This window comes from Phalacrocorax carbo, chromosome Z, assembly GCF_963921805.1.
Source record: "Phalacrocorax carbo chromosome Z, bPhaCar2.1, whole genome shotgun sequence".
NCBI classification, from domain to species: domain Eukaryota; kingdom Metazoa; phylum Chordata; class Aves; order Suliformes; family Phalacrocoracidae; genus Phalacrocorax; species Phalacrocorax carbo.
In genome coordinates, this window is record NC_087548.1 from 69,058,577 (window position 1) to 69,076,559 (window position 17,983).

The 17,983-nt window shown below is 40.7% G+C and overlaps 1 protein-coding gene across 1 annotated transcript in view; it reads left to right on the top strand.

Annotated features, from left to right (window-relative positions):
• The window catches only part of DGKQ (diacylglycerol kinase theta), a 99,719-nt gene extending 86,100 nt beyond the window's left edge, over positions 1-13,619 (top strand). The window contains exons 19-23 of the mRNA XM_064438008.1: positions 142-242; positions 4,509-4,655; positions 6,209-6,320; positions 8,151-8,303; positions 9,446-13,619. Of these exons, the coding sequence (XP_064294078.1) occupies positions 142-242; positions 4,509-4,655; positions 6,209-6,320; positions 8,151-8,303; positions 9,446-9,544 (612 nt within the window). The 3' untranslated portion in view covers positions 9,545-13,619. The remainder of the gene's footprint in view (positions 1-141; positions 243-4,508; positions 4,656-6,208; positions 6,321-8,150; positions 8,304-9,445) is intronic.
• Positions 13,620-17,983: the final 4,364 nt, after the last annotated feature.

The window sequence follows — 17,983 nt, forward strand, 5'->3', positions numbered from 1 at the left end:
GTTTCTGGAAAATGTTTTCCAGAATCTGTCAAGATGCAAGTGACTTGGAAAGATAATCTGCAAGGTTTGCTTTTATTGAAAATCTTTGGAACTTCTTCATTTATAAATGTAAGGAGGAAATTTTTTTTTTTTTTTTGCCAGATTGTACAGATGAACAATTACTGTGGTCTTGGCATTGACGCAGAGTTGAGCTTGGACTTTCATCATGCTAGAGAAGAAGAACCAGGGAAATTTAATAGCAGGTAATCCTGGGGAAACCAAGGGTGAAGGGCAAACTCTGTGGTATTGCATAACTTCCAACATACACTACGGCTGATAATCTTGAAATGCTACAGTTATCCACAAACAATATTGCTTGAGGCAGAGCTGGCACAGAAAGGAATTAAGTTAGCCAGGAACTCACAGACACAGAATTTGGGGGTTTTGTTTGGTTTTTGTCTTTGGGGTTTTTCTGTGGGTTTCTTGTTGATTTGGTGGGGTTTTTAAAATTTTTTTTTGTTTGGGGTTCTGATTGGTTGGTTTGGTTTTTTGGTGGTTTGGATTTCCGCCCCCTTCCCCCTCTTTACCAAGAAAGAGCACCAAAGCAGTGTTTTGAGGCCCTGTCAATATTATGCAGTATACTTATTTGCTAATAACTGCAATGTTGAGTTCAGTGAAATTTTGATGTAGTGGAAATATCTTGTTTCAAGCCTTTAGCAGGAGGGAGGCCAGTCCTGCTACATAAGCAATAAACACACTTCAGAACTTCTTTGTACCTTTCCCACTCTTGCTTAGTGCTGTGGTAGCACCTGTGTGCTGGTAATAAGAATTTTAAAAGATCTCTGCATCTCAAGTGACACTGTGATTAAAAAGGTGTGGAGAGAGACCTTCCTCCTTTCTGGCATGCAGAGCAATCAATAACAGTACTTTTTCTGCTTCACATAATCACCGAAATTGATGAGAAAAAGAAATCACATTTGTGTAATTAATCAGTAATTCCTTGTAGAAACTGGTTCTGTCTACTTTCCCCTGTGTTTGTGAGTAAATGTCCTCTAAATGGTGCTCATTTGCCAGAAAGAGTTACAGCCATTTACAATTCTGCAGTATTCAAATCCTGACTATTAAAAACACTCTCTGGCTCGTTATAGGCGTAATGATGTGTAATCCCACCTATCTTGCAGCGTTCTGTCTATAATTACAGACATTGCTCACATTTTTTTCTTAAAAATGGAATAATAAAGGATATGGTTTGTGGTACACAAGTTACTCTTAGGCACTGGTTTGCATTTTCATTCCGCTGGATTAAAAACATCATAGGTAGTAAAATTGAGCAAGAAGTTTGCATATAGCAGTGCCTGTTCCAGTGTATAAAGCTGTTCTAGATTTGCTTGTGCAATTAATATAATGGAAGAGTTATGTTCACTCTTCTTCTAAAATAGAGTATTCTGACTTTGCAAAGCTGCAGCCCTTCAAAAGATGTGTCCTTTTCTTATTGCCACTGTGTTCAAGGATTATATTTTGATTTTTATTGCCACTGTGTGCTTTTCATCCCTTGAAACTTTATCTCAGTTCACAGCGTGCAGCACCTGCAGTGCAGGGGATGATGACTTGGTACCATTGCAGACCTTTCACATGCATATTTGGACACTGTGCAAACAGGGTGTCTTGAGGGGCATGTGGGAAAGAAGATTTTTTTTTTTAATCTGAAGGGCTATATATTTCTGTGATTCAAGATCTGGAAAAGAAACATGAAATAATGAACTGATACTGAGGTACAGTTTTGCAGGAGACCGCTTGTGCATGTTAACAGTGCTGACAACAACTGTTGCCTTTCACTGCCTGTAATGAAGATTGTTAAAATTGCTGGCTTCACCCTTTCCCAGCTTATGCAAGTGCACGCTCTTGCTGGAAAAATCAGCATTTCTTAACTTTTTAAAATTATTTTCAGAAAATTAACTAAGAAGAATGGCTACTTAATACCAGATGCAACAGCTGCTGGCATGTGAACCAGCTGCTCTGGAGTGCAGAACCCTTAAGCTGATAAATGTCCTGAAAGCTGTGTGCTCGCTGGTCTCTTCACGTGCTCAGGACCCCTTACTTTTGGCTAGCAGTTCACAGTGCAGTGATAACATTCCTGCAGGGAATTTATGGGTGAACTTGCATCGCAGGGCAGATAGAAATTGTGTATGTTGTGGCAGTGATGGTTTTGAAGTTGTTGAGTGCAAAGCTATGTGAGGTTTTTTTGTAGTGTAAAACTTAAGGATCAGGGCATCTGCCTTCATTCCCCTATTCCCATGGGACCCTGGAGCAGTCTTTAGGGCTGCCTGTTACAGAAGAGACCACATCTTGTTTGTGCCATCCAAAACTGGCAGGAGACTGCTGTGGCAGGCAGCCCCCTGGATGTAAGGTTAGGCAGAGAGAATATTCTGCACAGTTTAGTGCAAGTTTAGAATTGTTTTACAAAAATAGAGAACTGCTCTCTCTCTTGGAGGGGGGAAGGTTTGAAAGTATTGTTATTTTATTTGTCAGTTGTGAGTTTTAAATTGCTACAACGGCTACTGCTTACTCCTTTTTTTCCGTCTTAGTCCTCCGTATGTGAACCTAGTAAAGTTCTTTCCCAGTCAGTAAGATCACTCTAATAAGAGCACCCAAACAGATGTTAATTATTGGTCAGAGCTCTTAGCTTTTGCAGTGGTGGCTTCCCACCCAGTGGTGGGCTTTTTGAATTGCAGGACTAGATAAAAGGCAGTCATTTTGTTCTGCTTGGTAGCTTTCTGTGCTGTGTGCTGCAGTTCTGAGAGATGTTACCTAGCTGTTTATTAGGGCTCATGGGAAACTGCAGTTCATTTAAAAAGGGCTGGCATACAGATTTCTTATCGATCACCTTTAAAAAAGAGCTCCCCAAACCTACCCTTCCAGGTGTGCAGCAGTTGGCAAGAGCTGTGAGAAGACTAGCTTTCTGTATCAGCTCACTTTGTTTCTTCATGACTCTTGAGGTCTGGCTTCTTTATTTTGTTTTTATGAAAGCTTGGAAAGCAGTTACTGATGGCCTTGCTTCCTCTGGCTGCCAGAGGTGCTTTCTGCTTGGGCAACAACCACAGAGATGAGTAACAGCACAAGTTGATGCTCTGGTGTCTCCCTCAGTCCATGGAGACTTGTTCACCTGACTTTTTAGGAGTAAAGGGTGTTTTTCAGTTTGGTCTATCAAGGATACAGGATTGCAATACGTAAAACCCACTTGTTTACTTTGATAATCCATGAAACTGCTCCTGTTTAGGATCAGCTTTTAACTTTATCTATTCTGAGATATTCAATTAGCTAAACTGAAGAATTGGTGTATGCATCTTTATGGGCGTTGCCAGTGGGGCATCAGGCAGTATGTGAATGTTGGCTATACCTGTATTGCGTCTTCTGTAGAAAAACAAACCAAAGGGTGACTCCTGAGCTGTGTAGGTCAAATCCCCAAGCTCATCCAAGCAGCAGGATGTTAATTCTATATCTGTACTCCAAAAAGCCTTCCAAATAGTTCTGGGATGACATAATGATGCAAGTGTTGCAGCTGAGCTGATGCAGGGACTTATTGGCTCTGTGGGGACAGATGAGCTGCATGTTAAATGGTGTTACACCAGGTACCTTTAATTCAGTGCACGTAGGGCTAATCATTCCCAATGTAATAATTTAAAAGAACTGAACAGTCTCTGTCTGAAGAGTTGACTATAACCCACATGCTAAAGTGGCTGTCTTCCCCACTTGAATGTCCGCAGCAGTTAGACATAACACTGGAGAGATTTTGCAGAGTTGGATTCCAGTGACATTCATGTGTTAGTAAGGTCAAATAATGAAAATTCATGCTTTTTATTTTAAGGTTGCCCTGAAGGCCATGTATCCAAAGGATTCCATTATAGAAGAAAATACTGTGTGCATTTAACATTTGTTTAAGTTGTTATTAAAATATTTTGACATTTCTAGGGATGCCATAAAACATCCCTCATCGTTTTTACTCTAAAATTAGAGGTGTTAGAGCTCTGTCACAGGTTGACATTACTAAGCACGTTTTTAAGTTTCTACAGCTGAGTATATCTTCAATGAATTAATGATATGTAAAGCAAAGACCTGCAAAGGTTTTTATGCCTTAATTATTCTAGCATTTGCATGAGAAAACATTTTAAAGTGTTTCATGAAGACCTCTAGGTCTTAATTAAAAATAAAATTTTCCAGCCAAGATGTTTACATTTCAAAGAGTCATTGCATTCAGGCAACACTTTAAGAAGGGGTGATTTTTCTGTAATAAAATGTCACAGATCTCCACATGCCTCGACAGCACAAATCATCCCTTAAGTAAAAGGTGTATAAAGTACCAGTTTGTAGCTTATGTGTTGTTTCTGCAGTAAAGCTAGAAGAATTTGTAGAGGGTTTTAACTGAAAAACCCTTTAAACGTACCTGCTAGAGGACAGTACTGGTATACATAGGAGGAAGAGTGCTACGCTGGGCCTTACCCTTTAGTTACAGGTTGCTTGTCTTCTCCTAGGTTTCACAACAAAGGAGTTTACGTGAAAGTTGGGCTGCAGAAGATAAGTCATACCAGAAATCTTCACAAAGACATAAAGCTTCAAGTGGACCAGCACGAGGTGGAGTTACCAAGTATAGAAGGACTCATTTTTATTAATATACCCAGGTAAAAAGGAGAGGAAGGATCCTGTGTGGATGCAAGCATGAGTGGAAATGGTGCTTGGTATTTAAGCATCACATGTCAAGTGGCTAGATAAAATGTTAAATGGTCTAGATTAATAGGTGGTTGTTATTGGTTTTTTTATTACTGCCTGACTCGCTGGCTTTGCAGCTGGGTGTGAGGAGCTAGCTCTTCATACTGTATTGACATAATTTTTCTGATCCTTTGAAACTCACAGTCTGACTCCACATAAAGGTGGTAGTATCTTATTTTCCCAGTGCAAACCCCTGTACATTTGCTATTTCTTCCATGTCTTAACAGTAATTTGGAGAATTTCCTCACCAAAGGTCTCCAGACCTAAAACATGACTTTTTAGGCATGATTGTAGGCCTGTGGCTTCTGTCCAACACCATTAACCCCCTCCCCCACACTACCTGAATGGTCCACCGGATTTCACTGTGACGTGTAGAAGGGTCAAAGATGATCAACTTGCACACCCTGTCTGGCATGCTAGAGACAGGTGGTGCCTAGGCGGTTCCTGCAGGGAAGACCAGCCAGGATTCAGCTGTCAAACACTGTCCAGGTCCTACAGCCAGCTGTTCAGTATGAGCTGGTGATGCTGCCTGGGGTAGCTGTGGAACCTACAGTTCACATACATTTCTGGGAGTTGTGTGGGCTGCGCTAACACCTTTTGGTAGCTAGAGTTACCGCTGTGGAAGAAAGGAAGGTAAATCTGCAGGAAATCTGGCTTCCTTAGATGTGCTGTTGGTAGAGGCAGGTTTTCTGTTTGCACAAAACTAGCAGGTAGTTAGTGCTGCCATACTATCTTTTTTTTTTCAAGTACAGTTATCTCAAACTACGTGTATTGCTTTACATTTTATTTTGAAAAGTGTTTCAACTTTTTAGTCAAATATATATGTTTACATGTGCACAAACATATGTGCACATGCACATACATACAAGTATATGTTGCACCTGAGAACTGTGGAGCAGAAAACACCACGATTAGTACTGAGCAGTCAGTGCACTAAAACAACGAGTGATTTCAGTAAGGAGGGTCAGTACTGCACAAAAAGCAACACGGTGTTAAATCATCAGAATCATTCCAGACGACTGAAGTGCAGGCATACTTCTTAACTACAAGTGAGTTTGACCAGGTACAAGAACAAAAACTTGATACTTCTTGTAGCTCTAGTTTCTTTTCAGTAGCTTACCTGGATATTGTCAAGACCAGTAGGATCTATGTTAAGTTCTTAAGTCTTGGAAGTTCAGGATTAGTGTAGCTGTAACCTGCATTTCCCAGCAAACTAATGGGAACTACTTACTTCACTCCTTCTTTCACTCCTAAAAGGTATGGTCAGAAGTTGTCCAAGTCTTAGGAAAACACTTCCTGTCTTCATAGTGCAGGAAGGCTGTGTTGTCTCCTCCAGCTGGTGGGGAGCAGAGTATCTAGCTTTTGAAGTCTGGCAAACCAGCCGCCTCTAGCAAGGTGCCAGGCAGGGTGCTCTGTGGCAGACGGCACGTCCACAGGAGGTCACTGTGGTCTGCTCTCTACACAGCTGGGGGTCCGGAGCTGATCTCTGGGGGTCTGAGAGTGATAACCGCTTTGAGAAACCACGCATCGATGACGGCCTTTTGGAGGTGGTTGGTGTGACTGGCGTTGTTCACATGGTAAGTTGGTGTCCCAGTAAGAACACAGGAGAAATACATTTTCTCAGACTGATCTATTCTTGTAACAAACAAGCAGTGCATTGGAAGTGCACGGTCCTAGAAAGCATGCATCTGTGTCAAGGTTATACCATTGGTTATTCAGGTACTTGTTCCATCACACAGAAATGGTTATAGACCACAAACAAAATGAATGGGCAGTGTTGGCTGTCTGTGAACAAAGCATTCAGATGTTGGGAGTTCAGCTGCAGCTGGTATGTCTGCTCATGGACTGCAGTGCCCTCTTGTTGTCTGTTTATTGGCCAGCCCTGAAGGTCCTTATTTAGGTGCCAGGCTACAACAGATTGAATGGAAACTGAAGAAGCCTGTGACAAATAAGAATAGGCCAGTGTGAAGGAGTGTGAAGAACTTGTTAAAAGTGCATGGGGAAATGCTTCATGACTTAAGTAGGCTTTGAACCAAGGCTAGAAACATACATGTGTACATATATATGAAATGCAGATATATATATGTGCGTGTGTATTACGGGATGCATCAGCTTTCTCGTAATAGGTATCATGGTGTCAAAACCAAACAGTTTATGGGAACCAAGTTTTAATTTTAATATTACAAAAATAATATTACAAAAACACCCACTCTTCACTTCAGTAGTGTATTTGCGATAAATTTTGTCATACCTTATCACAATCAGGGCAGAGATTCCTTCTAGACAGGTGGCTTTATAATTATCTGACACAGGCTTTCCAACACCTGTCTCTGAGAATCTGATGCTAGCTGCTTTTGATCCAAATGCTATGTGAAGCAGACGTATGCCAGTTCTGCAAAGAATATTATGACTCAGTTTGTGCAACTTCTAATTCTTCCATGTATTACATCTTTTTACAATGGCCTGCCATTAGCAACGCAGTCCTGTAGGTGATGGGTTAGTTTGGTCTTTTCTTCATATTTCTTTCACTATCTTAAGAAATCTGCTGCTGAAAAAGTATATATGGTCTGGTAACTAGAGACAGCTAATCCAAAACCACCAAAAACTGAAAGGTGGGTGCTTAAAATTGTGCAGCTCAATCTTTGGTGTTGGCCAACTTTACCATTTTGTAATTTAAATCTTTTAAGGAAGATAAATATAAAACACCCTGTTAGAAGAAGTGGTTTTGTAGAGATCCTTAAGATTTTTGTGAAGTTAGAAGCAACAAGGAGTGTACCCATTGCTTTGGAATATAAATGTTAACAAACCCATGCTCTGGTTTTGTGATGTTCTGTTAAGGTTTTTACCCCCATGTTTGGTGTCTGTACACATTCCCCAAGACAATCGGTAGCCGCAAAGTTCACTTTGCTTTACTTTTTACAGTTAACACTCAGCCATTCATTGAGTGTATGTGTAAGTATATGGCACTGAGTTTGGCAAAACTCTCTCTCCGTGTTTGATAAAGTGCTTTTAGACTTTTGAGTTTCAAGTGTGCTGGAGATGTTATGTATAGTTAGGTGTTTTGAAAATGTGTTTACTACATTATGGAGGGGGGAAGAAAAAGTAAACAAGACCTTTGTGAGTTCATGCTCCTTGGCCAACCTGAGTGAAGAAACTATTTCACTGTTATTCAAGTTACTTTGCCTCTGGAGCCTGCAGGAGTATCTGAGTTCTTCATGCGCTAACATAAAAAATTATTGCTGCATCAGTAAAGGCATCCTGTGCAGATTTTGCCTATGCAGTTCTTTCACTTGAAACTTAAAATGCCAGGTGAGAATACAATTCTATCCACCCAGCTTAAGTGCAGATATTATTTGCGCTTCTTATTTATTGGGGTGATTGATATCCTGGCTTTTACTTCCTAACAGGGTCAAGTCCAAGGTGGCTTTCGATCAGGAATCCGCATAGCCCAAGGCTCATATTTTCGTGTCACACTCTTAAAGCCGATTCCAGTTCAAGTTGATGGAGAGCCCTGGATTCAGGCCCCTGGACAGATTATTATTTCTGCTGCAGGACCAAAGGTACTGGCTGTAGGTTTGTCTTAGTAAGGTGACTTTGTTTCTTCAGTCAATATTATCGTATTATCTTGCTTGTCTGTTGTGTTCTAATGCTTAACTTTAAAGGAGCTAGTCGGCACAGTGTGGTAACTGTTGGTTAAATACATAGCAGTTTCTACAGAGGGTGGTTTGAGGGCCCTCTCCACTGGCTCAGATGAGGCTTGTGTTTAAAAAAATAGGCCCTGAGCTTCAGCCTAGTGACTTAATTTTTCCCCCTGTATTGCGACCTCCAGGCAGTCCTGCTTGCCCTGAGGCAGATCAGTTTTGACAGCCATGGTAATACTCTGGTGTGCGAGGTAGGAAGCAGCCTGCTGGCGGTGCTTTCTGTCAGAGAGCAGCAGCGAAGGAGAAAACCTGAATAATGGAGGAGGAGAGTCTGAGAAAAAGAGACTTTGGAGTAATCAGTGTCTGTTTTTCTTTGATATCTCAATGTATATGTAGAAGGAAAAGAGCATCAGCTACTCAGGAATTTAATTTCCCTGTGGACATTGAAACTGTGAAATAAACATTTTGCAGTAGTTGACCCTGGTGCACACCAGTCTACACATTTGCCTGCTACCTTAGGGATGCCCTTTTAACTCACAGAAATTTGTTGCTACAGGCAATCTTGGAGAATATGTAGCCCTACCGCGAGGGCTACCAGAACAATAGTCCTTGCAGAGGAAAAATGGGTGAAAAAGTGTGTCATAACTCAAATGTTTGGAACTTTGTTGTTTTCCTGAGAGGAGTGGGGGGAGAGAAAGAGAGAGAGAACAAACCTAACTTGTCCTTCCAGTGAGAAATAATTCTGTCTTTCTATCAGTTTAATGACTAACAGTATTATCTGTATAAATGTGTATGTGTGTACATGAATATATATGCACAAACATATGTATCCTTATACATCTATATACATGCACATATGTGTGTATAAATGTTTATGTAAAAACAAAGCAGTTAATCCTATAGCTTTAAAAGGATAGGTGCTTTGGGTAGTTATGTATTTAAATGTTTTTCTGTTGCAGTTCTAACATTTTACTTTTTTATATGTTAATTGCCTTAGATCTGCTTATAGGTGACTACAGATATTTTAATACTCGCCTTATTGTAAAAATTTCCATTTTTAGGTCCATATGTTGAAAAAATCCAAGCAGAAACAGAAAAAAACTGGAAGCCTGAGAGAGATGAAAGTGGATACCACATCAGTCTCTGAAGGAGGACGCTAAGTGCTCAGAAGTGATGCAGCACACCTACATGTAGATACCAAGATGGCTCAGTAAAACCAAGTGCAGACAGCTAATGAAGAGGGTTGCTCATGAGTGTGCCTTTCATTACATTTTGATAGTAGTGGATTCTACTTCGTCTTTCAAAGATAGTGCCTCGTTGTTACAAATAACTATTACGTACCACTTGTCTCATCTGAAATGTTTACTTTGGGTTGCTTTTCCATAAGCCATTTCCCAGTTTTTCGTATGTATAGAAACTGAGGCCAAACATAGATTCCAAGATGCTGAGATTTCTGCATCTACCTTCACAAAGACTCTTCCCTTTCTCCCAGCTTTTTCTTAAAATCATTCAATAGATAAATTTTGGTGCATTGTTCCATAAATGAAAATGTGTTCCTTTAAATTAATGCTCACAGTAGCCTCCCAACCAAAAAAAGGCATGAGCTGCTGAGAACTCCTTGGATCAGTCCAAGTGGCACAGCTGAAACAGTACTGCCGTAAAGAGAAAAACAGAAAACACAGGAGACATGATTTCTATAAAAGGAGTCCTGTGCACTGGGAAGAGAGAAAGTACCAGAACAGTTGAGTCAAAATATTTCAGAGAGTTTACCTCAACAGTATTAGGACAGTACGAATGAAGGAGAAACAGCTTGTAGAGCAAGTTTTGAACTGCAACTTAGTTTCTCCTGTATTATTCAGCCAAAGCCTGTTTTAAAAGGCATTTGAATTTCAGCAGCTACTACTCTAATATAAAAAAGGAACAAGAATACCGGAGGCAGTATTACATTATACTGATCATTGAAACCATTATCGTTGACACCAGACTTTTATTCTTGTCTTTACTTGTGCTATTTCATTTTCATTAATATGTCACAGTTGGACTGTTATTTAACAGCAAGCTCCAAGACTAAAAGAACGATCACTAATTAGGGTAAAAGAAGTACCATTTAGTGTTCACTTAAGTAAATCGGCACAGTCATATGTTAGGGCTGAACTGAAGTACAGCATAGCTTCACTGAGGAGCCTGAGGAGGTATTGAAGCCTGTAGTGTGCATGTAACATGCAGTAGGCTTCAGATAACTGGGAATGTGATAGCATCAGGAAAACTCACTTACCTGGTCAGCCTTATCAAGTCCTTGGTGTGTGTTGTTATCAGCTGTGGGCCCAGGGACACAGTGACTGTCTTTTTTCTCACTTGGATATATGTGTGCTCTTCAGAGGCTGTTCCTCTGTCAGCTCCTGTGAGACAGATCACCTCTCTGCCCTTACCCATTTGCTGAAGATGTGGGGATCCAGTACTTCTTTTACAGCTTCCTGCTAGAGACTGGTGCTAGAGCGGACATGCCGGTCCTGTCATACACTACATATATCTGCTGTCCATGGCTGTAGTTTTGCAGGTTTTCACCCACATCCCTGCTGGTCTCATCTCACCGTGGTTCTCCAGTGACTGAACCTTTCACTTCAGGTCATCATCATAAACAAGGGGCCCACTGAGCCAGTCGTGGTGCAGGGGGCCTGCATGGCTTTGCTACTTGTATGCATCTGCTGCCTTGAGCTGCGTAAGCCACGCTGGCCAGAGCCCACTTAACTAGCCAGTGGGCTTACTTGTCCTCTGTTGCACAGTAGTAACAAATTCAGCTATGTATGGCATGAATTAATCACTCAAGTGGCAGCTTTGGGAGCATTCCTCTTGTTACTGTGTCTAGAAAAAACATCTCCACCTGCTTCAGGGGACTTCAGTGTAACTCTGAAATATACAAAAGCTGTTTGTGTAGGAGCCAGTTGTGTGCTGAGGCAGTTCATGCTGGGTCTTGTTGATCAGTCTGTACTCTAAACACTGTGCCAGCTTCAGCAACATCTGATCATTACGTGTTTTACGCTTTGCAGTCATGGTGCAGACGAGGGTGCGAATGTGGGTGCTGTAAGACAGTCATTGACAGCAACAGAATGATATAGCTAAAGCTGTAAACAGAGACAAAACATGCAAAAATGGCAGCTGCCTGCAGCTTCTCCTTCCTGTCCAGTGATTCCTCTTATTCGTAGTGTTCTGGTAGATGCACATTTGGAGGGCTGACTTCTGTTTAATGAAGCGTGTTATTAATTGTTTCGATTGTTAATTTAATTTTAGAGATGTTCTTCAGGTACTACTGTGTAGACTACAGCTTATCTTTTTATTCAACATGCAAACTGGACTCATGCTATGAAGGAGGTAGTGTGGATAGTACAGAGCTAAAATCCTCGTCTCCTTATCATTAGACACAGAGTTCTCTCCTTCATAATCTGGGCATGAAGGATCAGCTGGAGCCCTTCTGGCATCCTGGTACCAGCATTACAAGTAGGAAGGTTAAAGTGTTGCATTTCAGGGTATGCCCTCTCAGGATGTGGCTCACAAATGAGAGAGGAAATTTGAAACAGACTGCTGCTTGTAAGTACTCAGAAAGCCAGAGAAACTGCTTTGTGTCCTAAGGGCAGCAGAAAGAATGCATGGTGGTCTTTCCAGTTGCTGACTCAGTAGTGGGGAGGAAAACTGGACTTTTTGTTAGAGAAAACACATGTAAGTTTTAAGCTTGCTGGTACTCACCACCTTCTCCAGCCCAAGTACGTCTTCTTATTTTTCTAGACACGCATTATCCTGCAGCATGCAACTGACAGTGTTTCGTGTTCCTGGCTCATTAAGGGCCTGGCTGTCTCTCCTTGTTGCTCAGTATCTGTTACCTGAAATAACATGAAACTCTCAGGCCACAGTGTTTTAATCAGAGGGCCCCTTACTGTGGCATATCCTTCCATAGGGATTTTCCATCCCTGGAACACTGTATAAGCCTGTCTCGGGGTAGCACTGTGGTAGCAAGGCGACACAGAAGTATGCATGTGTTCTCTTAACTGCCAGAGGGGATCCTGGCAGAGGGCAGGAAGGCTTTTGAGTTTTCTTTTCCTTCCCTTTTCTCTTTTTCCAGAAACTGACTCCCCCATGTTGTTTGAGCAGATGAGTGCCACACTGAAATGAAAATGTATCTTAAGAAAAACACATTTGGCATTTAAGGTCTCTCTGCATCATAAAATGATTCTTAGTATGTCTGGAAGACAGAACAGATTCCTGGGCAGTTGAGAGAGGAACACTTCTTTTGAAGCCTTTAAAAGCAGTAACTTGCTATTTAACCCCTTTATTAAGATGTTCCAGTTTCAGGTACTGTAAAGGCCAGTATATCAAGAATATATATTCTTTTTTTTTTTTTTTTACATTTCTGTCACACTTAGTATCTGAGAGAGCCTAGTTTTTTCTTCCATAGTATGTAAGGCTTTCTCGAAAAGAGGAGATAACTCTTTGCAATTAATACAAAATGTTTTGACTTAGCCTTTACATTAAACAAAACAATGGAGTATGATTTACATAATAGTGGGCAGATAAATTATTTCAGCACTGAGTCTCTGAGTAACATTGTTTGAGAACCTAGTGGTCACAGGCCAAGTGCTTTAAATAATGCAGTAACAAAAGTGTTGGGGAAGAGGCTTGGTTCTGTCAGGACAGGTGTTAAATCAACATGAGGGACACAGGACCAAGAACCATAATCTATAGACAGGGAGAAGATGCAAGCTTATTGCTATGTGAGCACAGTCCTTCATCCGCCCTCCACTGCCCTGCCTTTTTGCCTTGCCTATAAACCACAGCAGGCACAGATAGCACAGATAGCGTGTCTGCTGCTGAGACATGCACTCCTGACCTTTTGCTCGTGTCCTACTAGGCTTTGCCAGCACAGGGGAGAAGGAGGGTCCTGAAAATCAAGGTGCGTTTCAAATACTATTTGAAATTGCACCACTAGATACCAACCCACTACTGCAGATGAGAAGGTGGTCAGCTGGTTAAAATCTGTTTTGATGGGTAAACACATTACCTCTGTCTCAAATCAGGAGAACCAAAATTCAAAAGCTCATCCCTGTGATACAGGTGCTATTTCAGAAAATGCACTGCTTTTCCCCCATGGCTTTTACGCTTGATTTGTATAGTTTAAGTAGATGATGTTTTCATTGCACTGGTTTTTAAATGAAACAGTGTTATTTTGCCAAAAACTCTTTGTTTATTTATATATGTGTATATATGTGTGCACATATATGTGTATACATACATATGCACGCACCTTTAAAAAACAGGCCTCATTGTATTTCCTTTCACAGTGCCTATTTGTACAGCTTTTGCTGTGGTACAACATTCTGATAGCACTCACTTCTGGATCTTTCTCTCACCGGTTCTGGACAGGAGGCATAGCTTACTTTCTTGCTGGTCCCACTGAGGTTCTCAGCACAGGTTTCTAGGTGACACGTGCTTTCCAACAGCCACGATGGCAATATAGTGAAAGCACACCTGTGTTTAGAGTACAGTCTCTGCATGTGTACCGTTTGAGCTCCTCTTGCTCTTTCTAGATTTAGTCAAGTCTCTGTGTGTCTAAAATCAACTGCAATGGCTAATGTAGCATTTTAAAAACTATAAGAAGCTGTAGCATAGTCCACTGCAAGACTTAAATACGGAATGAAACTAAATGAACTGTTATAGACAGTTGTTCATTAATCTTCAGAGTTACCTTCTTAAAGTATTGCACAGATTGCATTTCTTTAAAGAGCAAATAATGTACTTGTTCTGAATATGAGCTGTTTGGAACTGCTAAGCATTTACACGTGCACATTATTCTGCAGCAGTCTGTTGGCATATAAATGCATCATTGTCAAATGAAGCCTCATTTTGTGGGAAGAGAAGCTAAGAGGAGCTGTTGCGACACTTAAAAAGGACTTACTCTGAAGACACAACAGCAGTAGCTGCATAAGTGTTTTATAACATAAAATATGTTATATATAAAAAATGTGTGAGCAGGTATGCCCTGTGTTGCTTAGCCACCAGTCCATACTCCAGCACTGAAACTGGGAATGTGTTGGAGTTGTGCACTTAGGAGGCCTGGCAGTAGATATTCTGTCAGCCCGTGCCTCATACCTCTTCCTCATAACCTTCATAGTAACAGTGCATTTTCCTCTTCTTCAAGGCTGCCTTTCTGCCCTTTGAGCCCAGGCTTTATACTGAAACTAGTAACAAAGGCACAAGTATGTGGTGGTACATGTGTGTGGAGAGCAGGGGAATGGAGATCCTGCTCTGAAACACCACTCTGGCTATTGTGCTTAGACCGATCATTAACTTCTACTTCAGCTTCTACTTAACCCATTTAACAGCTGTGCAGCAAAGACTCCGCAACTACCAAACTACCTTGGATTCATGGTGGCAGCGTTTCCTCATTTTCAGGCTTCGATCTTACATGCACCAGTGTACGTATTCACTTCACATACTTTTTGCACTTAACAGAAAATGCAGGTTAGATAGGCTTAGGGTATGGCAAAATTGCAATGTTTGTACTTTTTTTGTAAATATGGGGATGATTCTACAGATACAAAGATGCACTTTCAGGTAACAATGAAAACAAGTTTTAGAATGCAACTGTTTAGGAGTTTCTCTGACTGCAGGGTTCCTTGATCCCCATCCATCTCTAACAATGTGTTCTCCTTGAAAGTCTGCTTGGACATGAGAGATGGTGTCTTCCTCCCATCACAGTATGTATTTATAGCTGACTGACTGAAAGTCTATATATATTTTTAAACAATTACAAATTGGCTGCTATTCTAAGATTTAAGTATATTAGACTGATTTTATAATGCATAAAAGTAATGTTAAAGTTTTATTTATAATGTCATTGACACTTTGCTTGTAGGAGAGATCCAGCTCAAAGGCTTCATTCGTTTTGCTATTTAATGTAGTAACAGTGTAGCCATTGTTTATGTGGAATGCAGTGAAATGAATGCAAATTACTAACCTTAACCTGCAGTTGTACCAGCAGTTTCAGTGTTTACAGGACAGTGACTATTGATTGTAAGCCCATACGCATCAGCTGAAACAGCGCACTCTTTCCATGTTTTGGAAGCATTGTTTCGCTTTCCATGACAATAAAATAGTTGCCTTCTGATTTAGATTGCTGGTTATGTCTCTTTGGAGAGATTGAAATACAGATTATGACTTTTCTGCCATGGACTCAGAGGACAGAATTTCTACTGATACAAGTGTTGTATTAAACATGTTTTCTGAAAGATTGACTTTATTTTTTGTGGAGATAATTTATGAGAATGTTTTATAAGCAGATCAGTGCTGTTGAAAAAGCTGGTCTGAAGTCTTGAAATATATGTGTGTAGATAATTAAAGATGTATCCCAAAGCAAAGTATTTTTAATAGAGCACTGTTACTGGTGCAGTTATACCTCTGAGCTCTCCTAGCAACACACCCATTTCACATGTCACTGTGCACAGCTCAGGCATCTTATTTAGGAGACAACTTGATTTCAGAAGATGTGGCTTTATTTATACTGTGCATATCCTGTTATTACACCTGGCAGCAACTCCTAATACCAACATCAGCTGTAGAAGGCAGAACTTTTCCCCCGTACAGATCTCTGCAGGTTAAAGAGCAGGGAGCCTATCCTTGTGTTTGACTGCAGGAATGTTACAAGGCTGGTAACTGTTTGGCTCTTACAGTCCTCTCTCTGACTGGCCACAGGGTGTGCCACTCATTAGTCCTTTTGCTTTCTGAAGGAAGGAAGTTGCAAATCAACATGTGCCTATGTCAAAAGAGTTAACAGCTTGCCTGGCCTTGGCATTCCTTTCTTTGTGCTGCTGATCTTGCCAAACCTGGGTAGCAAGAGGTGCTTGAAGAATTACTGAGTATTTATTGTCTAATTTTAGGTGCTTATAAAGCCTTCACTGCTATTTTAAAGCAAAATTATGGGGATCTGTAGCATAGCAATAGCTGTATAACTCCAGCTTTCTTAACATGCCAAAAGCAAGTTATCCTTGGGATAGTTTAATTACGAATGGTGTAGATAGTAGCAATCAATACCTTGGAGCTGCAAGTTCTGATGATTGGAAGGGAGCATCTCTGCTTTGAATGCAAAGTGTCAGTTTGTAATTCGCTATAGATTTCAGCATCCCTCCTCCTTACAAACCACCCATGACATCTTAACTCTTCTCAAACTATGGCTTAATTATTGCTTTAATAACTGTGGGTTTCACTTCTGTTATGTAAATCATGCAACTTCAAGCAGTTCTATGAATACTATTTTAATGTCAAGATGCTTTTAAGATGTCTTATAGTATTTTTTTGTGAATGTTCTAATACATTGGTAATAATTCATCTTGGCCCAATAAGCTAAGGTAAGCTGACCATTAGAACAGTATAGTTATTGTCAAGTGCTTATTCTTTGTGCATCTGCCTAATAATTCTCAGAAAAAAAAAAAAGCCTAAGTATAAGCATTAAAGTGTTTGAAAACTGTTTCCACATTGTGTGCCTCAATCAAAACAGTAATGTATTCTTACACATGTTTACTTGTGGATTGGTTTCAGAAACAGGCTTTTAATGATGTAACTTGTTTCTCAATGTTTGCCTTGCAAATGAGACATGTCACTATGCTGTGTTAACTTGTCTGCAGATAACATACCTGCTGTACTAATTGGTTTTTAAAAAGTAATTTATGAAAGATGGACTTTGCTCTTGTATTTAAACATCTGTCTTTGCGTTGTATTCTTGGAACAATTCTGTATATATTTTGCAATATGTGTTTTCTGTTTGATTGTACATTTTGCACTGATTCAAAATTCTGTATTCTAAGTATTATTTACAAGTTCCAGAGATCTGTAACTAGAATTTGTCTGTGAAGAATACATCTCTTTTACCCTGGATGTTTGTGGAATAGTCATGCTTTTAAAACAGTGAAATACACCTCTGCAGAGACAAACACATCTTGTTTCAGCTGGGCACTATTATACGTATTCTGTAGCTTTGCTGTTTGAGATTGGGTCATGCTCCCTTAGAGGGTGGCTCTGTTGTAGCAGTGTTATTTCGTAGGTTTTCGTTTCTAAGATGACACCTGCACACTAAGTTTGACCCCTGCAACATTCAAGCGCTTCTAGAACCCTTACTTCAGTGGCTAGTGCTTACTGTAACTGGTAAAATCTCTGTGAGAGCACCATAGTGTTAAGCATTTTTGTTTTATGGGTTACTTCAATAATCATCCAGATTCTCCAAGGAAGTTTTGTACAGTTTCTTGCCCTACTTGCCCTATTTCCTCTAGAAACACATGGCTGGTCTTTTCAGGCTGTGCGGAACAGGCCCACACATAGCCCCTTCATGCTTGGCTCAGGTGAGCAGTGGTGGATCTAGCCTAGCCAGGGGAAGGGCTATACCCCATGGACCTTGGCTTGGAGGGAGTCAGCTGGGGCAAGAGGTAAGGCTGTCCCAGGAGCAGAGCCCAGGTGGAAACTGCCCCACTGTGGGTGGATAGCCCACCCTCCCCCCAGAGGTCAAGAGCTGTCAGCTCCTGGCCTGCCTCTGGTGGCTGATGGGGTCCATCAGCTTTACA